Raw genomic sequence first — 23,175 nt, 5'->3', positions numbered from 1 at the left:
TTTATGTCTGAAGATCAATACTAAGACCTCGCATTTATAAACCCACAGCTTCAGATCAACATTAGGAGAATCTGAATGTTCCAGAGCAAAAGGACTTTAATTAACATGTCCTTACCCAGGGGTGGGATTGAAAAATGCTGGCAACTGCCCGGTTGTTGTGTGGGCATAGCCATGGTGGGCAGGGCCTGCTTCTGGAGGCCGGAAACACACCCATTTTTGGACTTCCGGTACTTTCAGTAGGTCCATTTTTCACCCTTCCAGTGCCTCCGCGCTGGTCCTGCGCTTATCTGGCATGATGAACAGGGCATGTAGACCCTCCTGGGAGAGGAAGGGCAGGCTGGGCAAGGCCAGCCAGTCCTGGAAACTACTGGTTTGCCAAACTAGATGTAAAATTCACCCAAAACGGTGTGAACCGGCTGAATCCCACCGCTGTCCTTACCCAAATCTTTGACATTATGCATAGAAACAATAAAGGAATTGCTTAAAACCTCTATGAAATTTTCAGTGTGTGGTCATTTTTTGAAATGATGTGAGTTAGATTGGATAATTTGGGTAGCAATTCTTATTTACATTTAATAGGAAATGTTGGTACAGCATAAACTTTGGAGACAGATCAATATTTATGAACGAAATTAATGTCATATAATCTCACATTTGAGAAGCAAAGTAGATGCTAAACTTAATTGTCATTTGGTGCATTGGTATATTGGGCTTAAATATTCCTTTGAGCTCAATACTGATATAGAGAACTATAAGCAAAATTTATGGGCATCATCAGCACAGTTCAGAATAAATGTAGGCTATTAACATTAAAAATGTTGTCTTGTGAGGAAAATGTATCTTGTGAGGAAAATATTCCTCACAAGAGAGGAGAATTCTGGTTGAATTCATGGGAGATCATTACCAAGATGAAAAAGAGTTTGGAAACCAAACCCTATGAAGAACATTAAAAGAGATGACTAAGTGTAAACATGATAACAGTCTTTAAATAGGTGAAGGACTCTCACATTAAAAAGAAAGTGGACTTATTTTTTTTATTGAATCCAGTGGTGGGAGAAAAATCATTGGATTAAAATTACATCAGTTGAACAGACGTCAGCCAGTTGAACAGACTGCCTCATGAGGTGGTGACCTCATTGGAGGTCTTGAAACAGAAACTGGATGGTCATTTTTAAGAAATGCTGCCATAGATCAATATTGGACTAGTTTACCTTTAAGGTACCTTCCAACTCTATGGCTCTAATTCTGTATTTCCTCAAGCTAGAATGTCAGATTTCAACCTTATATTTATGGTGTTCTAGATAAGAAGCAGAATGAGAGACAGTTAATGGTTTAATATTTCTTGAGGCAAGGTTACAGTACTAAGTTGGTGAAACCAACTTCATACTGATTTAAACAACACTATTGAGTGTTGTTTAAACACTATATATACTTTGATGTGAGTCCCATTAGGATTTCCTTCCAAGCAGATAGTATCAAATGGCAGATGGCAGCCTTAGTCTCCATCTCAAATGGCGCTTTGGAGAAATCCAATCTGACTTTCAATCTGAGGTAAAAGTAGGTTTTTATCTATTGGGTTCCAAAGGTTTTGCACAGTTTTTTTAAAATTTGTATATTGATTTATGGATAAATGCATTAGAAGTAACATACCGTTTCATATTGTTAATGTGCCATGATCTATATAAAGACTTCATTTAATAAACAACAACAACAAGGAATGAAAATATTTAGAAAGCCAAGAAGAAGAAGAACATGACTCTTCCTTTTCATGTTTGTTATCTGAATCATATGCTTCATACTAGACATCTTGGCTCCAATCCGACAAGCTATGTTTGTCTGCTATGGAAAGAAAATGCTCTTGCAATAAAATAGGCATACATAATTCTAAAATGCTGCACAATGCTGTTTCATAGGTCACTTATACTACATGCCAACTTATTAGTGTAAACCTGAAATATATAATAATATTTGTTCAAGTAGCCTAAAGAGGTATAAGCAGTCCTCACTAAGTGACTACCTTTGGGACTGGCAACTTTGTTGCTAAGCACTTCTGTTGCTAAGTGGAAATATCACATGACCATAATGCGTTAACAACCTTACTTCCCTTTCAGTCATCGAGCGAAGCCCTGAGGTCTAAGCAAAACATCATATGACCCAGTGGTGGGATTCAAAATTTTTTACTACCGTTTCTGTGGATGTGGCTTGGTGGGCGTGCTTTGGTGGATGTGGCAGGGGAAGGTTACTGCAAAATCCCCATTTCCTCCCGATCATGTAGAACTCGGGAGGCAGAGAATAGGCCAGTCAGAGGTGGTACTTACCCATTCTCTGAACTACTCAAAAGTTTTTCTATCAGTTCTCCAGAACTGGTGAGAACTTGCTGAATACCACCTCTGATTTGACCACGAATTATGATTTTACTTCCATCTTTTCTATTAACTCTGCTTCTCACAAGCCAGTTGCAAAGTACCTGAAAGGCGATCATATGATTATAGGACGCTGCAACACTTGTACATATGATTGGTCGCAAAGCTTTTTTTTTCCATTATCAAAAATCAATTTAGAATAAATGCATGCAGTTCATCTAACAAAGAATGCCTGCCCCTGCATTAGGCTGGTGTGCATGTCATTCCTGGCACAAATGACTTTGTGGTGTGATTTTTTTTTCAGTACTGCAAAGAGAAGGGAAAGGGTTAGCTCTCTCTCTGTCCCTGGGTTGCCTTGATTGTGTTCATGCCACTTTGTCCCATGAATATTAATTGTCTGAGGCATTAACATCAAAAGTCCTTATGCTACCAGTCTTGAATAATTACTACTACCATTTACTCTGGCTAATGTGAATGATTATGCAGTATAACAATCTGATTAAATTTACTTCGTATTCTCCCACCCTTGTATCTCAATTTCTCATTTAGCTTTTAGTATAAAAGTGAGCAATTGCCTTCTTTAAAAAAAAAGAATTTGATCTTTTCTGAACAGGAAAGTTTTGAAATAATGGAATATTTTATTCTTGTATATAATGATGCTTGAAAGTAACTTTTTTGGTAAAATACACAATCTTACTCTTGGACTAAGGGACATCCAATCAAAACAGTATCAAAAATTGGACATCCGATCTGTTAATCTATTATTGCCTCATCCTCGCTTCATCCTCCAGCAGTCTGAATTAACTCTGAGCAAAATGAAGAAAGAGCTTTCCCAAAACAGTTCCCACCAGTGGGAAAATGTGTAAATAAAGTGTTCAAGCCCCATTGGCCCTGTAACTGGTTAGGGGAGAGATTGAAAGTAGAATAAACATGCAAACAGAATATGGACAGAGAAATTCTCATTTCTATAACTTTCCTTCACAATTCTAAAATTTCTGCAGACTTCAAAAGCTGTTCTTCATCTCTTTTTCTCTACAGTATTTCCATCCGAAAATTCTATAAAAGAAATGCCAGGGTCAAAACAATTTGGCACAGCCCGCTTGCCACCGCTAAGTTGTCTCTGCCAATTCACCGCTGCCAAGTCATTGCAGGACAACTGAACACGGTCAATTTGCTACAGGGACAACTTGCCACAACTGGAGGGAGAACTCGACAGGCAGGCAAGCATAGTGTAGAGTGGCGACAGCATCTAGAGGCTTCCCATTTTCTCACACACTGCCATTGCTGCTGCTGCACTGAACTCTGGGCCGTTTGGCAGGTAACAGAGATAAATACAATGAGTCCAGGGCAAATCTAAGGAGAGGCAACAAGGTAGCTAAACAAAAATATAAACAAAAGGTGGAGAACCATCTAGCAAACAACAACCTGAGGCAGATGTGTCAGGGAGTGCACCAACTATAAGGGCAATACGATGAAGACAGTCAACTCCGATGCCTTGTTGCGGGACGAGTGGAACACCTTCTTCGCCCGTTGTGAGGTCAAGAGACCTGACCCTGTAAACCCAGCCTACCAGCCCTCCAACTCCCAGACACTCACACTGCATGAACACCAAGTGAGAGCTGTATTGAAGGCTGTGAATTCCAATAAAGCTGCAGGTCCTGATGGGATGCTGCAGATAGTGGTAAAAACATGTGCTGACCATTAGAGGTTCTAACAAGAATTTTTAAAATCTCCCTGCAAACAACCAGTGTTCCATCATGTCATATCATCTTCCCAGTACGCACCGGGCAGCTGCTCTTCCAGTTTCTGGCGCGCATGTGTGTACACACGCTCCCAGTTCGGCACTCAGTGCATAATAGGTTCACCAACACTGTCCTGTAATATCAGCATTTAAATAAAGTTCTCAAACTTTTTGCATTGTAATACTGTAAGTGTGACCCTGCACATTTGATGTACAATCAAATAAGGTTCTAAGTAAATTATTGAAATTCCAAAGTGAATTCATTCCCATTAATTTTATATCATGTCAGAGCAGATGTCCATTGGCATTGACACTATAAAAAGCAAGGACCCATTGTAACCAAGTTTACTAGATGCATTTCCATGTCATTAAATAAAGAATCCCTTCCATTCGTTTTCTAAATATTCTACTTGAGGTTTGCTATTTAACATGTAACAAATAATTAACCCTTTTCAAATCACTGATTCCAGAAACCCTGAAAAGAAACAAATTGGCAAGAATAGAAAGGAAAGGACAAACTTCTAGAAAAAGCTGGACGTTTTGTATTAGCAGCTGAAATATTACTTAAGCAATGAGTGTTTATGGTGGTTTTTCCATTAACTCTGAAAAACATCCTATTTTGAATGTTTCATTCAAATAGTCAATCCCTCTCTACTCTTTATTTGCTTTAGGCTAAATGCTCCAATAAATGCTAGATTTCTAAAAAAAGAAAAACATGTTTATCAAGAAAAAATTAAAATTGGAAAATTCTAAGTTTCTATAAACAAAGCTTGGCTTCTGGTTGCTTCATAGAAACATCCATCTGGCTCATGAACATGGATTGTGATTGCTGTCTTTTGGGATGATGATGATGATAGAATAGAATAACAGAGTTGGAAGGGACCTTGGAAGTATTTTAGTCCAACACCACTTCAGACAAATGGCTATCCAACATCTTCTTTAAAACTTCTAGTGTTGGAGCATTCACAACTTCTGGAGGCAAGCTGTTCCACTGTTTAATTGTTCTAACTGTCAGGAAATTTCTCCCCAGTTCTAAGTTGCTTCTGTCCTTGATTAGTTTCCACCCATTGCTTCTACCCTCAGGTGCCTTGGAGAATAGCTTGACTCCCTCATCTTTGTGGCAACCCCTGAGATATTAGAACACTGCTATCATGTCTCCCCTAGTCCTTCTTTTCATTAAACTAGACCTATCCAGTTCCTGCAACCGTTCTTCATATGTTTTAGCCTCCACTCCAGATGAGGAGGAGGATGATGATGATGATGATGATGATGATTATAATATTGATTGCCACTTCCAAAATGGAATTCTTCATCCAAAAAAACCCGTGCATATTTAATGAACTCATAATTATGTTCATGTAAAATAATATGAAAACAGGCAAGATAAACACAATAGGTGTAACAAGCGTCCATTGGAACAAGGAGACAAACAAGTCTGCTCAATATATGGCTAACAATTAAAATGGGAATAAATCACACAAAATCTTGCTCACCTTGGCTGATCTTAAACTAACTAAGCTAGATCAGATCCAGTTAGTTCTTTGATGGGAATAATTAAGAAATCCCAGGACTCTAGGATAACCTGAAAAATCAATAGCAAGGATCAGCCTGTGAAATCACCAGAAATTAAGTTTGACTAGAAAGAGACTTTATATTTTTTATGGGCATCTGGATAAAAAGGACTGTTAAGGAAAACAATAGGCAGATGTTTTACAACATTGGAGCGCAATAGCAGGAAGGAAGTTTATAGATCAATGGGGAAGTTGAGGAAAAATTGGGAAGGAGGCAATGTCAAACAATTTCCAGTTTCTTGTCAAGAAAACCGAAGAGACATGGGTATTGGGCATACAATGGATTAAGATAGACTCATGGGAATTTTTATTTTTTTATTGTCAGCTTGTACTTTGCTGCTATGCAGTGACAGGCGGCCATGAACTGGGGAGGGAAAATGGAGGGGGAAATGCTTCAGGAAACAAAAGTAGGTGCTGTATCTCCTCAAGACGCTGCCTCAAGGTCACCCAGCTGGAAGAAGGAGGAGGCCACATATCAAACTATGCTTGGACTGACCATTAGGGAAACATCTTGCTTGAACCTGATTGGTTGCACTGGCAATGAGAGACCGTTAAGTGAGGGAAAAGTAGAACCGAGGGATTTTGGCATGCAATTTTCAGTTCTGGCTTTGCCATTCTGCAATACACTTGACTGCTAATAAACTATACCTTTCTCAATAAATGGAGTTAAGGATAATTTATAATTAGAGGTTTAAACTGTGACAGCTCTGACATTTATAATGGATATGTGGCAGTCATGTTATGTAGTGTTTTTATAGGCCTTTTAAAAAATACATAATGGATTTGTACACATATTTGTGTGTTCTAGGTGCAATTAACTCCTGGTGAATGCCTTGCAGTTTTCTTGTCAAGATTTTGAAAGTGATTTGCCATTGCCTGTTCCCTAGGGCTGAGAGAAAGGGACAGGTTCAAGGTCAGCCAGTTGGCTTCATGCTGAAGGTCACAGTGTCTCTATTTCTAGCCTCCTGCTACCAAAGTGGTTCTCATATATAATGGATCATTCTATTATCAAGGAAAACTGAAATCAGGGGTGTTATTTTTGTAGGAAAATAATTGTTCTAAAAAGCAGGAAAAATGCCTGGAGTATTGTGGCTATAGAAGTGTATAATTGAATTGAATTGAATTTATTGCATTTATATGCCGCCCTTTTCCCCGAAGGGGACTCAGGGCGGCTCACAATCCAAGTCAGGGAAGGGGGTACAGATAAGGGATAAAAAAGACGAACAGAACAATACACAATTTAAAAGCACACAACAACCATACCATTCGAGGGGGAGGGGGCAAAAGCTCTTTAGCCCCAGGCCTGTCGGAACAGCCAGGTTTTAAGGGCTTTGCGGAAGGCCTGGAGGGTGGTGAGGGTTCGAATCCCCACGGGGAGCTCGTTCCAGAGGGTCGGAGCAGCCACAGAGAAGGCTCTCCTCCGGGTATGTATGTATGTATGTATGTGTGTGTGTGTGTGTGTGTATGTATGTGTGTGTGGTGTGTGTGTGTGTGTGTGTATATATATACACGGATATATTTATTTATTTATCAGCACAAATATAACTTATATATATATATATATATATATATATATATATATATATATATATATATATATATATATATATATATATATATATATATATTAGATTTTTTACAACCCCTGGTAAGCCCCAATTATGGGAGGAAGCTAACTGCTTCCATCATCTGTCCTTCGGCTCGTCACAAGAGTCCATCACGACAGAAACCCAATATTTTTACTGTTGCCTTTGTTATATTTGTGTTTTTTTATTTGTGCTGATAAATAAATAGCTAGCTGATGAGAGCTAAATAGCTTGAAATAGATCTATACTAGTCTCCCTTTATTTATTTATCAGCACAAATAAAAAAACATATATATATATATATATATATATATATATATATGTTATATTTGTGCTGATAAATAAATAAAGGGAGACTAGTATAGATCTATTTTAAGCTATTTAGCTCTCACCTGTGCTCTATTGCCTCTTAGCTGGTTCGATTCCCAGCAAGGGTATGGCTAGCTGATGAGAGCTAAATAGCTTGAAATAGATCTATACTAGTCTCCCTTTATTTATTTATCAGCACAAATATAAGAAATATAACAAAAAGGCAACAGTAAAAAAATATTGGGTTTCTGTCTGGATGGTCTCTTGTGACGAGCCGAAGGACAGAGAATGGAAGTGTGACCTTCCTCCCATATTTGGGCATACCAGGGGTTGTGACTTTAAATATATATATGTTATATTTGTGCTGATAAATAAATAAATATATCCGTGTATATATATATATATCCTGTAGGTCTAGTCAATTTAAATATACTCACTAAGTTCAGCAAGCTGCATTTAATTTCCTGGTGCAACTGCCTAATTTGTCTATTTCAGATACTGTGCAGATCGAAAAGACAGGTTGAAAGTTTAGGATATTATTTATTACTGTGTAAAAAACTGAAACGTTGGGCGCATACATATGTTCTCTATCTGTGTGTGTTTCTAGAGTCAGAAAGGAGAAAGGACATAAAGAATAACTAAAATGCAACCATATGCTGTGTAGGGGATGAAATCACTCACTGTTTGAGCAATATTTACACTAGTGTTTATTATTTCCAACTAAAAGGAAGATATGGGGTAGGGGACTTACCGTAATAGGCCACACACAGAAGCCACCCCAGTTTTATTACAAGAGCAAAGTATTAGCATTTTGAAAGTGGCTAGAATAAGCAGAGATGAAAGAGTGGATATACTTCTACTAAAGAAGCCTTGCATTAAAAAGGAGAGTGACAGATCTGTTCAGGTTTGGTGATTAGGAGAAGCTGCCATCCTTGCTATGGTATTATTTAAATTCAATTCAAATACTTGCCACTTGATATATGGTCTATTTGTTCTTTGGAGAATCAAACCAGAGAGTCCAGAGTTGGAAGGTACCTTTGGAGGTCTTCTAGTCCATCCTGCACAAGCAGGAGACCCTGTACCATTCTGGACAAATGGCTGTCCAATCTCTTCTTTAAAACTTCCAGTGATGGACTATCCACAACCTCTGAAGGCAACCGGTTGCACTGATCAATTGTTCTCCCTGTCAGCAAACTTCTCATTAGTTCTAGCTTGGATCTCTCCTTGATTAGTTTCTAGTCCTGTCTTCAGGTGCTTTAGAAAACAGGTTGATCCCTCTCTTTGTTCTTTCTTCTCCATGCTTTCTCCACTTGGAGATATTGGAAGGACTACAAACAACACATGATGCAGATGTTTGAAGTAGGCATCCCTTGGCAGATATCTTTGCTAATCACCCCATAGTCTGAGACCTTGTAAACACATGCACTTATGTGTAAATACAGTTTTTTATCCAGTTCTGCTAACTCTGCTAACTCCTTTAATTTTAAGTGATAGAAGCTGTTGCTTCAAATTAATTGTAGTTAAAATGTTTTGGTGCCATTTAAAAGAGCCTTAATTAAAAAGCAATTAGTCACAGACATTATATTGTGGTCCCAATCTACCGGGTCACCTCTGCTTATAGATTTTCTCTCAGGCTTCCTATTATCTTCCTGGGAAAAGCTTTGAAATGAATAAAGTCTGTTGTTCAACATTCTCATAGAGCCCCTCTGTAAGGGAGAAGGGGGTTTCAAGAAAATTGATAAATAAATAAATAATTTCTCCATGGAAACCTTGTTACAAAGCATTGCAAGACATATGCCCTTCCCAGACTCCTGGGAGTGACCCTTCCTTCCTTTGCTGTCCTTGTCTTTGCTATACACAGACATGGTGCTTGTCCAGTCTTCTTCACTGTTTATCATAGGTTCTCTGAATGCTAATGAAAAAGGGCCAAAAGTAGAGGCTTCTGTGAGAATGGCAGCGTTTGTTTTTACATTTGAAGTAAAAAGTTAAAACACTTTATTAAAACAAAACCACTCTCCTTCCTTTACAAGGAGAGTTTCAAGACAGGAAAGCATCCCCTCCCTCTGAAATATGTTGCCCAGAAGACACCTTCTTATTTGGGGGCAATCCAGAGTTCTATGATTTACATTGGATGGTTTGAGTGCATGGACAGGGTTAATGACTGTTGTGAGAGCCTGAATTAGACCTTAAAAGAACATATACAGTTTATAGAAAACTATGTACTGTACATTTGTTTTTATTTATCTATGTGTAAATAATTTACATCATTATTATGTTTTACAAATTATTTAAATGTAAATAATTGAAAATGTTGTTATCCTCTATGTCTCCATAGGATCAGTTTCCTTTGAGCATATTCTAGTTTCTTTCTTGGAATGCTTCCCCCCCCCCCCTTTAAATAGAATTTTTTTTAGAATCAACATTTTGCTTCTCTTATCTATGTTAAATAAATCTTGTAGAAAGAGATTTATCCACATTGGTTTAAAAATGTGGATTTCTTACCTCAGGATATAATTTGAGATACCTAGTAAACAGTTGTCTTTGAAATTTGAAATACTAGTAAAGGATGGATCCAGTCTGAGCTAGTTATCATTAATTGTGAATACCAGTAATTAATATTTTACTTGAGTTAGAACATCTGTATATTTTTACTTATTTATTAAACATCGACTTCATTAAGAAAAAATGAAGGAAATGTTCATAGAATTAAATTTCAGGTTTTTGAATTGTAATCACAGATCACATACAGGTAAATTTTCTGCTTAAACAATTCATAAGTTGCTCTAGAATAACTGGGATTGTGTTGCAATAGTATTTGTCTAGCCAGCATGAGTGGCCAGACAACTTTCAGACAGCCATGTTCTGAATTAATATATTAAACTACATTTCTAAACTGTCAATTGGCTCACTTTCATTTTAAGTAGATAAGTAAGTCATTTAAAGGTAAGGGGAGAAATATATCTGGCTGAAGGGGATATATTCATAACTTGGCAGCAAGCATGCCTATCTATTGAATAGACACCAGCAAACTTATTTGATAGGGCATTTAAGGAGGACAGAAATAGGTTTTTTTAAAGATGTATGCAAGCTATCAAAATCTAGGGTGGGAAGAGACTTCTAGTCCAAGACTTTAAATAACATTATTAATGAAAGTGAAGTCCTTTGATGGTAAGAAAAAAATAGGCCATACTTAAATTTTTATTCTTGATTTGGATTTCTTGCTAGTTGGTTTATTTTGTCGGTTTGTCTTTTTTTTTCCAGATCAGAGGTCTTAAAGTGCCCAGTTCCTTCACAAAGCAACTCAGAACAGAAGACAAATGTACCTCTGGAAGGACAAGATAGCTTATCACTTGCCCAGCAAGATAGACGTTCACCAACTGGTGGTGCAGGAGTATTGGAAAATGGTAGGAAGGGGATAAAAATTTTATTACAGAGAACTTTAGTGGAAAAGAACCTCAAGGGTGAGGATGTTGTGGTCCGCTGGTGGCCTATGAAGCTGGCAGCAGAGTCAGACAGTGAAGAGGTTGGGGAGGAACATGGGCCAGTCGTGGAGTCTGAGGAAGGCTCGGATGAGGGCTCTGCATCGGAGGCAGAGAGGGGGCCAGGGCCCTCTGGTAGTTATGTGCTGCCTCTGGAGTCTTAGGAATCTGACATCAGTGAGGCAGAAGAACAGTGTGAGCCTGTTCCTACTGTGTGCATGCACAGAGCTTCCAGAAGGCAAGAACAATTCAGACAAAAAGGGCGACTCGGGAGTAAGGCTTGGAGATGATTGGCCCCTCCCATAAGACCTAAAAGAGGAGCAAACCAATGTGAGCCTTTGCAGGAAGCAATTTTGTTCATTCTGGTTGGTTCAAACTCTGAGAAGCTCTGTGTGACTCTGTGCTCTGTTTGGTCTTGCAAAACTAATTGGCAATTAGGTCTCTGGCAGCATTTCAAGGGAGATAAAGGTGGGTGCTTATCAGCATTACCCTGAAAGACTGTGGCAGGTATCTGTCGGACTCTGGCTCATTATGGTCGGACTGTCGGTATCTGTCGGACTCTGGCTCATTATGGTCTGAGAATGAATATAATTCACAGCCGTTTAAATAAAAAGAGGGTTTTTGGGACTAAGAGTGTGATTTATGCTGTCTCAGGAAGCCTAGGTCAGAATAGAGGATTCAAAGAAAACCTCAGGAGGATAATTGGGGGTAAAAATAAATGCTCCACCCTCAAGAGTCTCCTCAGAATATGTTGGCTATGTTTTTAATGGTCTCATGCTGTTATGGAAAACTTTATTATGGAAACTGTGACTTTTTTTTTCTTTGAAATGATTTTATAGCAGTGAACATATGGTGCCTCAGCCAATACTATAAACACAACAACGTGGTAAGACTTTCTAATAGGATGGCATGCACTGCAGGGCTAATTTTAATTCATATATCAGATTCATTTAATCTTTCCTTTTTAGCAGAACTAGAAAGATATAAAAATAGCATTTGGATTAATTCTTTTTTAAAAAAACACAAATCAAAAAGGCACAGCAGTTTTGCTTTCTTTTACCTTTATAAAATCTTCCGTAAAGGTAAATCAGCCATTGCAGGATAACAAAAAAAAAAAAAAGCAGAAGCCATCAATTGAATTTAAATGGAAAAGTTTTACCTGGGTCTCTTAAAGGGGCCAGAGTGTTTTCCATTGTGTTCCTGTTTGTTCCTGCTTTAAAAATGGTCAGATTTAAGGATAATTGGTTAATCATTTCTGTACATTTGATCTTACAGTAAACACTGTAGAGCGTTTCCTATTCCAGAAGGTTTACTTCTGGAAAACTACTAGTTCATCCCCTGGAATGGCTGAACTAGCACATTCTGGAAGAAAAATGGAACAAATGTTCCATACCCAGAACAGGATATTTTTCACACAATTAGCTGTTATTGAAGTCTTCTACATAGAAATGTTTGGAATGTTTGTTAGAAAGAATTCCAGTTTATCCTCCAAGATTATGAAAAATGTACTCAGATATGTAGTCATGAAGCTGAAGTTTTTAAAACTTATTTTACTGGATTTTTCGGAGTATAAGATGCACAGGGAGTATAAGGCACACCAAGATTTTGAAGAAAAAAAGTTTTTGCACTCTGCAGACCTCCCAAAAACAGCCCCCCCTTTTTTTTTTGCAAAAAAAGGGCTCAATTTTGTAAAAAACAAAGGTGTGCGTAGCCTTTAAGAAGCTTGTAGAGTGCTCCTGGGGACTGGGGAGAGGCAAAAATGAGCAAAAAATAGGCCGTTTTTTGCTCATTTTTGCCCTCCCCATCCTGCAGGAGCACCATGGAAGCATCCTAAAGGCTATGCATGGGCATTTTTGCAAAGGGGGCAGGGTTTCGGGAGGCCAAAAATGCTGCATTCAGTGTATAAGATGCACCCAGATTTTCATCTCTTTTTTGAGGGAAAAAGGTTCATCTTATACTCTGAAAAATATAGTAATTTGATTTTTTAAAACTTTTTCTAATTGATTTAAATTTGTACTTCATCGATTATTTATTTATATTTTATTTTACATAATTTCTATGGTGCTTCATCGTAAGACTTTGGGCAGGTTAAAAAAGTAAAGTAAAATGAAAAAATGATAAGCAACATAGTCATAAAGACTTTGAAAATGTAATAAATATAACCAATAAAAACATATAATGATAGCAGTCCCCATTGTACATTATGGCCTAAAGCCTGATGAAAGAGCATAATTTCTTTTCAGAAGATTAATAGGGACAGGGAGTTTCCTTACATTGAAGGGCAATCTATAGTTGTCTAGCCACTTGGTTCTCTTTCCACTGAGTTTCACATGGCTGGGAATCCTGCAGCATGCTTCCTAGCTCAAATGCAGAATGCAGAATGATTCAGCAAGAAGAAAATGATCCCCATAATAACTGGGACAACTGTTCAGAAGATTGTGGCGAAACAGTCAAGCCCTCTTCCCCAATTATCATACTGTGTAACATCTACTTGGGAAGACTTGGAACCACTGAAAAATAGTGTCTTCAGCATCCAGTCCTTACAATGTTATCAAATATTACTGATAAATCTACCTGAACCAGAAGAGATGTACTGCCTTAGTCAAGGTCTAGGTATAGATCATGTAGATGAATGATCAGCGCAACTTCTGTCTTATGCTTGGCCTGAAATATGACTGGCAGAGATCTAGATGACCAGTTTCTTTCTAGACTTTCTGAGTCCCAGTTATCTACTCCTCCTAAAAGAGAATGGAGCAAAAATTATCCAGCACTGCTGGACTAAATGCAAATTCACCCATCTGGGACAGACCACCTTAACTGCTCCTATTGCCCTGCAGAAGTGAGACAGAAAATAATTTCACAATGGCAAATTATGGATGGAAATGACTTCCACCTTCAGATCACAAACCCACTTCTCTGAGTTGGACCAAGTATGACCTGGAATAAGCATGACTGCTACCATGGCCATGAGATCCTGAACCACTCCTTATCCTTCCCCTGGGCATGGAACCACCAGGTAATTTTATATCCTACAGTCTATGGAGATTCTCAGTCATCCATATCATGGTTGTCCCAAAGATGCTTTTTCAAAAGGCAACTGGACTTTGTTTTTCCTTGCAGACGTATTGCTTAAATGAACTGATCTAATTATTAATTTAATTGCAAAACAGTAGAGTAATGACTAAGTGCATGAATCTATTTAGAACCAGCTTTCATTTAGTGTGAAAGACACACATGTTCTCCCCATGGGCGCTCTCGCTCTCTCTCTTTCTGTGTGTGTATATGTGTGTGTGTGCGCGTGTGTGTGTGTGTGTGTGTTGCAAGAATTGCAAAAGACCGAATTTTAGTTTTAGATGACAGAGATTAAAATATTAAAGGTTTAAGAATACATGCTTCTAACAAACATCCAAGACGAATTTAGGACAGAAGTTTCCTTTATAAGATCATGAGCAAAGATGGAAAAAAACAGGGTAAATACCTTTACTTCCTTATGCCTACCTGTGTGCACTCCCTATATCTTCACAAGGAGCTTTGATCTTAGATCATTTTCTTCTTTAAAGGCTTGTCTTTGGTTTCAGACATGAGTGCATCTGTGTACCCCAGCACCAGCAGCGTAACTGAAAGAAGCCAGAAGCGCTATCTCTTCTGTTGCATCAAATAACCACCAAATTTAAGCTTAAGGTTTGATGTGGTTTAAACTAGGTCCAAAGCTTGTACAAAAGCAACATTTAAAAGAGACAATACTAACCCCCCCCCCTCCTCCATCCCCTATTGTTTGCTTCTTAATATATTGCACAAATCCCACAGTGACTCTGATTCTTACAGCTGGATAGATACTGCATCTGCTTATTAATTAATCATTTGGGACAAATGATTATGTTCAAAGGAAAGCCTTGAAGTTGAAAGCTTATACAAAGAACATGGATATATGAGGCAACTGCGTTTGAACTAATGTTGGGAAATAAGCATTTTACTAACAGTGGATTGTCTTCTTCACTTAATTAGAGCTCACATTACACACACACACACACACACACACATACACACCAGTTTTGTTATTGTATAAGAGAAGGACAACTTTGTTCCCAAGACATTCTTTGCTAAGCTTGTCATCTGATGGGCATTTTCTTTATTTTGGGTTTTACCACAGTGCCCTCTGCTGGACCAAATGGAAAGCATTCAGCCATTGTCACAGCATTAGAAGCAACAATATTTGTAGAGCAATATGAAAAGTCCCATTGGGAAATTGTATTTTTTGCTAACCTCTTTTCGCAAATACCAAAAAGGGAGACAATACAAAATAACATGCCTTATCTGTTACCTCAGAAGGAAAACCCAACTTAAAAAAAAAACAATCTTCCAGTTAAAGAGATACTTGATTTTACAAAGACATTAGAAGAAAATAATCAACCAGCTTGAGCAGAAGTCTTTTAAAAAGGCTGTGTTTTATGCTCCTAGTACCACATAACAGTGATTAACAGGAAAAACTGACACCTCCGCTTGCAAAATAGCTGCCTGCAACAAATGTGTGAATAATAGCTAGCAGCAGTCTTTACAAATGAAGTTTGTGAAGAAATTTGTGTCAATAAAACAGACAATTGTTTAAATTATTCAACCAATATTCCTCTCCCTTGCAAATGTACTCTGGAAATCTGATTAAAAAGACTGCCGTAGCCTAAAGCACTTCATTTTCTCTGGCTGAGTGTTTCAAGTACATGATATTAGTGCCAAAATAAATCCTCTTTGTCTGCCTACATGCCATAAACAGCTGGTAGAAAATCAACTTTGCCCTCTGAACATGAGACACCCCTCCTCCAAGATCTTGCCCCCATTTTCCTTGCATCTTATATCAGTTCCTTTCCTATCTTTGCCTTTGGTTCACCATCTCCACAACCAAAAGGTTGAACTAGCTTAACCTTTTTGTGTGTGTGTGTGTGTGTGTGTGTGTGTGTGTGTGTGTGTGTGTGTGTGAAGGGAGTGAGTCTCCGCACTTTTCTTTGGCAATATTTCATAAGTGATTAGGCATTGGTTTCTTCCTAGGGCTGAGAGAAAATGACTGGCCTAAAGTCATTGAGCTGGCTTTGGGTCTAAGGCAGAACTAGAACTCAGTCTCCTGGTTTCTATTGTAGGCCAGAGATTCCCAATCTTGGCAACTTTAAGACACATGGACTTCAACTCCCAAAATTTCTAGAAGTTCACATTTCTTAAAGTTACCAAGATTGGGAACTCCTAGTCTAACCTGATACCTTAACCACTATACAAACTGTCTCTCACTTCTCTCCTTTGCTCCACCTTATGTCGATACTCTTAAAGGCTCTCTTCATTCCTTCCTCCAGACCACTTTTTCCATTTAGCCTTTGCTAATCCCCAGGCTTTCCTGTAACTATAGGATTATTTCTGGTCAGGATGTTGCTCATGCAACTGTGCAAGTTCAGAAACACACTTTAACAAAAGTTCCAGGTAAAATTGATTTTCACTTTAATATACTACTTTCCTCCTTTTTTTTCTTTTTATATAGTTGTACACACAAATTTGCTTAAGAGGAAAGCACAAGACAGCCCTTTGTGTGCAATGGTTGGCTACACTGTTGGGGATTAACAAGGTTTAATAAAGAAAGATACTATATATAACCCTAACAGTTGTTTTCCTTTTATCGATAAAGGTTATGCTCCTTAAGAAAGGAAACTTGATTCTTTATAGAGGACCAAACATAGATATTCTGCAAAGCATGTCTTCAAAGATAACTCACTTTTTATTTAGGGGTCATAGTACCCAAGTCTAAATTCTACAACCATAGAAAATAAGAAGAAACTTAGATTATAAATTACATAATTAGACATAGAGTGATATATTCCTAATTTGTTCGATTATGAGGAGGATTAGCTCAAAGGTTGAGTTACTAATGATCGAAGAAAAAGTGAGGCAAATATATTTCCAAAAGAAAGAGAGGAATAGTGCAGGGCATTTGATAGGATCTTCAGTAAGTAAGGCTGAAGTTTATCATATGGAAATGTGCCTACTGAAAAAAAAATAACATTAACAACTAATTAACATGTTCTTGGAACTATTCTTTATTTCAATTTGTGGTAGAAAATGACATATGCCATACATCTCCTATATGTTCAAATACCATGCAAAGCACGCTACCAGTTGCTGATCCACATTTTCATCATATTTTGGTTCAAATTCAAGAGTCAGCTTATCCACAGTTCGACCTATATGCAAATACTGTATATACAGGATATATGAGTTCTTTTTTTAAAAAAAAGGTGTTACTATATATGCTCAAAGATAACTCTATCCACAGATAAGATGAACCTAATTTGGGGTGGGGGGGAGAGAGGTGTCCGTTGTAGCACTTAGAATTCTCAGTCAAAGACCACCTGAAAACTGAATTACACACTCTCACAAACGTATTAATCTCCAACAGATTCCAAAGAAAAACAATTACCAACCTAATCAAAAGGGAGACTTCCCCCCCCCCCAAGAACCGAGACACAGAACAGGACAACGGCATCGCCCTCCTCCCTTACATCAAAGGCACCACAGATAAAATCAGCAAAATTCTCCACAAGGACAATATCAAGACAGCCTTCAGCACTGACCCAAAAATAGACAACATCTTAAGAAACCCCAAAGACAAGATCCAGCTAGAAAACCAAAGAGTCTACGAAATACCATGCAAAATCTGCCCTGCCACATACATTGGACAAACTAATAGGAGAATAAATGCTCGCATCGCAGAACACAAGAACGCAGTTAGAAAAAAAGAAAAAAACTTCCTCCCTTTTCTAGCACCTTAAAGCTACAGGACATGAAATTAATTTTGAAGGAACCAGGTTAATCTCCAAAACTGAACACTTCAACAAGAGAATAATTATGGAAGCTATCGAAATAGAGAAACATCCCCACAACATGAATAAACATGATGATACCTCCCGCCTACCAGACATATGGAAACCAGCCCTAGTCAACAAATGAGACCCACCCACCACCCAGGCCATTACAACACGAAACAATAATAGACACACAGCCAGCACCAATCAGCACCAATCTACCAATTAAGATACAACCACACAACCAATCATTCCACTTACTGAAACAAAGCCAGCACTCCATACACCCACTCCATACACCCCCACCAAGATTTGTAGAAAGACGGCAGCTCCGATCACACTTTAAGCCCAAAATCCAGCTTGAAGATGGCAAGTGAGACTCACATCTTTTATAAATAAAGCTTTATATGCACTCTCCTATTGTTTCCATGGCTCAACACTGGGTCACATTCCAGGGGTTTGGGGACCCTTGATATAAGGTATATAAAGTAGCAGATGATAAAGAAAGAGGTCCTTTTTGTTTGGCAATGAATTACTGTAGTATTTGAACTAATTATTCCCAAAATTGTTTTTTTCTTAAACTGGATTTAAAAAATGCTACTTGAATATGATGGTAATAGTGATTGACTTATTTGGAGGGTTGTCGTTCTTTCTTTCCAGTGGAAGATCAGATGTTTCGTTCTGTGGAAGGCCAGGCTGCATCTGATGAAGAGGAAGAGAAATGGATAGGCGACCAGCAAACCCAAATGGCTGAAGTAAAGAAGCTCTTAGCTAGATTTCCTTGTTGCAATAGCGGGTACGTCTCAGTGTCTATGTGAAGTCATAGTTGCAACTTTTGTCCTTGCTATTTTTTTCTGAAAATGCTGTTGTGTGGCATAGCAAAAATATTACAGGTAGACTTGCTTTGAAATATGTGATATGGTTATGCAGATAGTCCTCGCTCAGCCACCACTTGTTCAGCAACTGCTGAAAATTACAACAGTGATGAATGGGAGAGCTACTGCCATTCCTTCTAGTGGCCATCACAGAATGCCTATGGTCACATAATTGTGATTTAGATGCTTGGCAACCAGCTTGCAATCACAACAGTTGCAGCATCCTGTAGTCATGTGATCACCATTTGTGATCTTCAGTGCCGTCTTCAGAAATGGAGAAGCTGGCTGGAGGTCACACATGACAATCAAATGACCACAAGATGCTGCAAATGCATAGGATATACCTAACAACAGTAACTGCTGTTGTAAGTCAACATGACATCACACTTTACAACTCTGTCACTTAGCAGTAGACTTGCTGGTCCCAATTACTGTTGTTAGGAGAAAACTTACCTGTCTGGAGCAGGCATATGTAGGATTTATTAGTAATTGTCCCTTTTTATGTTTGTGCCTTCAAATCATTGTTGATTGCAGGCAATTTCCTTGAGAAAATTTTGGAAGCGATTTATTTATTAAACCAATTTATATAGCTGCCCATATTAGGAGGTTTTTACCTCCGAATATCTTAATATTGCATATAATTAGACTACTAGGACAGAGAAAAGAAGTGACCAGAATGTTTCTCTCTCTAGGTGTGATGACACAATGCTGAAGCATCTGTGGTCATCCTTTGGAAACCCCAGTAGCTGTGGCCATGAAAACTCCGTTGTGGAATTAATCCAACAACTCTCAAAATTAAAAGATGACTTTCAAATGAAAAGGCAAGAAGAAAAAGCTCTGGAAACAAATATGGAAGAGGTAAATTCATTTCATATTCTGTCTTTTCAGGAGGAAATTATTTCCAATTTGTGGGTACTTATTACAAGGGCTGCATATTTCAGAATTTCTTTTTCTTATCAGACCTGCTTAAATTTGATCAAAAGATACTTTCACTGATATTACCTGCACATTTCAGAACAAGAAGACTTAGCTGTGATAGAGTTCAGCTTTCATCCCCTGAAAGCTCAGTTCTTATGCAATTCTTTAATTGCAGCGCATAATTCCATGGACTCTTATACAGTTCATCTATTTACTATTTCTTGGTGAACAAGCCTTTAAAAATTGTGTTCTGTTAAAGTATGGGAAGCAGGGTACATCTATATGTCATCAGAACACAACTAATCATCTCCAGTTGATAGAGTGAGGGATAGCATGATTTTCTATCTGATAGCATCTAGATGGGCATCAGAGGTGGGTTTCTGCTGGTTCGCCCCAGATCGGGCGAACCTGTAGGGGGGGGGCGGTGGGAGGCTCTGCCCACCTGCCCAGACGCTTCTGCACATGCGCAGTAGCATCGCTCGTGCATGCACACACATGAGCAAACCGGTTGTAAAATAAATTGAAACCCACCACTGATGGGCATAGTTGCCTAGCTTGGTCGTATACCATACTAGCATTGTGGTTCATACTGCATGTTTATTGCAAATGTACATTTGTACATAAATGAAAAGTATATATTTCATTGTAAGAGTAACTACGTTCCTTTCTTCCATTACAAATTCCACCTCCTCCAATTTTATGCTGTTAATATTTCTATAAATGGAAAACCCATTTATGAGTGGAATTAGCAACTTCCCAATTGCTACTTTAGACCTTCCCTTCCTTTCTTTAGTATTTTATCTATTCTGTGCTATTATGAGGCATAGTTCATATCCTGAGGAAATTGAAATAATTATTTGATTTGCCAAGTGGTAGACCTTTTTACATTTCTAGAACTATCTTCTAAACATCTCTAGATCTCTGAACATCTGAGATCTGAATAGATACACTAACACGAATATTTCAAGTTAATTGTGCATCTAAGTGGCATAGCAGGTTTAGTTGTACATAAAACCCCAAGTCTTAGAAAGAAGTATATAAAAAGAAGCAAACTAGAAGTCATTTAAACTCCAGGCATCAAGAATAATGGACACCTGAAAGAATCAATAATTGATCCAATCTTTTTCATCTTCTATGTTTTTACAAAAGCTAGAAGATGAAAAGAGCCATTTGCTTTGTTTCCTTTTTAAGTGTATTTCAATAAAGAGCTGCAGTTAGAGAACTATTTTGCAAAGAAATTTTAATGAAGGTGTCAGATAACAGATGATATATTGAAGTAATCATTAGTAAACTCTAAACCTAGAATTACAAAATGTTGCCTGTGGAATAGATATCTGACTTTTGCTGAAATATACTTAGTCATTGACCACGTCATGTGCCTTCTCTGTATAAGGAATTAACTGTAAGCAGTCATTTTCTAGTGTATAGATACATGAACATTGGAAAAGCTTTTACAAGGATTTAGATGAGGGGGTCGGCAAACTTAAACATTCAAAGAGCCATTTGGACCAATTTCCCACAGAAAACACCGGGAGCCACAAAGGTCCTAACCGGAAGCCACCCGTTCAATTCTGGAGCTGACCAGAAGTTCAGTTCCCTCACCATAGAGTCTCCTCCTAGCGCGGCATACTTTTTCCTCTACCTGTCATAACCGAAAGCCCTATCAATTGTGAAGACAACTGGAAAACCCTTGCCATAGAGTCTTGCCATAGAGTCTTCTCCTGGCACACTGTGCTTCCCCCCCCCCCTCACTGGAAGTTCCTCTCAAAATTGTGGCACCGACCAGTAATGGAGCCGCAGCAGAGGGAGGAAAGAGCCACATGCGGCTCCAGAGCCGCAGTTTGCTGACTCCTGATTTAGATAATCTTAATGTAGACAAGGGATTGGTTTAGACTTAACGATAATGAAGCACATTGAAAACCAGCCTATAGTGTTACTGCATATTCCAAAGGAGTTTTAAAGTTGGAAAATAGCAGCCTATACATTAATTGCAGCACATTTATAGTGTTAATCAAGAAAATAATTGAGGCTGCGTTCAAACCCAATGTAATAAGCTCATGGGAATCTTTTGCAGAATTTCTTAGCAGTTTTCTTATTGGGGCAAAATGCAGAGACCCAATGTGCTTGCAATCATGAGATACATGTTGAAAATCTTCTTGTTACATTTGTTTATCTAACAAAGAAAAAATGGACAGAAAGAAATAGAACATTCTGGAATAATATTGCACATTTCAGTCTTACTTTGGATACAGGCGTGTGTGTTGTAAGGAAGCCAATGCTGATGATTACAAGAATGTTGTTAGCCGGGAAGACAGGAACAAGATGTTGAATTGTAGTGAAAATAATCTACCCCAGTTCATTGTTGTCTGAGGAAAGAAAAATAATGTCTAAACCAGGCTGCTGATCAGATGGTGGTAATGTTATGACTGACAAGAGCAAGCAATTATTTATGTGCTTTTTTTGTTACCAAAAGGACTATGGATATAGGAATTTAAATAACACATTTAATTGTTTAGGGAGACTATGTCATCTTACCATATGGCAGATTTTTCTGGAAGTTAGAAGATGACTTTATTTTAGAATCAGAGTTGTGCCGGCAGGCCTGGGGTTGATGAGTTCCCCTCCCCTCTCGACTTGTATGGTTGTATGATTCTTGTTTATTTTAAACATGTGTATTGTGTTTTATATTCCCTTTTCCCCCCTTTGAGTTGTTTGCCGCCCTGAGTCCCTCCCAGAGAAGGGGGGCATACAAATAAACTAAATCTTAATCTTAATCTTAACTTGCAGCCGATGCTGCCATTTAGCCAATTCAAATATATTATACTGTAGCTCTGGATAAAATTAAGTAGCTATGTTAAAGAAATTCTGGATGGATCCTAAACTATTACACACTCGGATAACACTCTCTCAAAGGATTCCGGATATGGTTGGAACTGCAATAATATTGTAGCTCACTGTAACAGCGTTGCTAAAAAAAAAAAGCATTGAGAGTTGTAAACTTAATTTTGTGAAGCTTTTTTTCTGGAAATACTGTATTGCTAATTAGAGCTTATGCTAGACCCTCTTAGAGTATTGTTCGACTGTTTGGAATCCCCAACCTATAGGTAGCTGACATCCGTACAATCGAGCAGGTTCAAAAGTACTTTACGAGAAAAGTCTTGCACTCTTCTGTACACAATATAATTTCTTATGTTACTAGGCTCGAAATTCTCAATTTGGATAACTTAGAACTGAGTCGCTTGCGAACAGACTTAAATATTGAATAAAAAATGTTTTACCTGTAAATGACTTTTTTCTGTTTTAATCGCAATAATACGTGTGCGAGGAACCATTTTAAACTCAATGTAAATTGTTCTAAACTTGACTGTAAAAAATATGATTTCTGCAATAGAGTTGTCAAAGTCTGGAATGCCCTACCTTATTCAAATGTCTCAGCTACAATTTTTCATAGTTTCAGTCACAAATTGACTTCCGTGGTCCTTACTTCACACTTAAGT

The 23,175-nt window shown here is 38.1% G+C and overlaps 1 protein-coding gene across 1 annotated transcript in view; it reads left to right on the top strand.

Annotated features, from left to right (window-relative positions):
* Nucleotides 1-3,834: 3,834 nt before the first annotated feature.
* The window catches only part of LOC116523993 (EF-hand and coiled-coil domain-containing protein 1-like), a 35,921-nt gene continuing 16,580 nt past the window's right edge, over nt 3,835-23,175 (top strand). Inside the window, exons 1-5 of the mRNA XM_032239087.1 lie at nt 3,835-4,044; nt 10,309-10,319; nt 10,832-10,974; nt 18,546-18,681; nt 19,453-19,618. Of these exons, the coding sequence (XP_032094978.1) occupies nt 3,835-4,044; nt 10,309-10,319; nt 10,832-10,974; nt 18,546-18,681; nt 19,453-19,618 (666 nt within the window). The remainder of the gene's footprint in view (nt 4,045-10,308; nt 10,320-10,831; nt 10,975-18,545; nt 18,682-19,452; nt 19,619-23,175) is intronic.

Source organism: Thamnophis elegans, chromosome 2 (genome assembly GCF_009769535.1).
Source record: "Thamnophis elegans isolate rThaEle1 chromosome 2, rThaEle1.pri, whole genome shotgun sequence".
NCBI classification, from domain to species: Eukaryota; Metazoa; Chordata; class Lepidosauria; order Squamata; family Colubridae; genus Thamnophis; species Thamnophis elegans.
The sequence above is the reverse complement of the archived record's forward strand: the minus strand, read 5'-3'. Positions and strand labels throughout refer to the sequence as shown.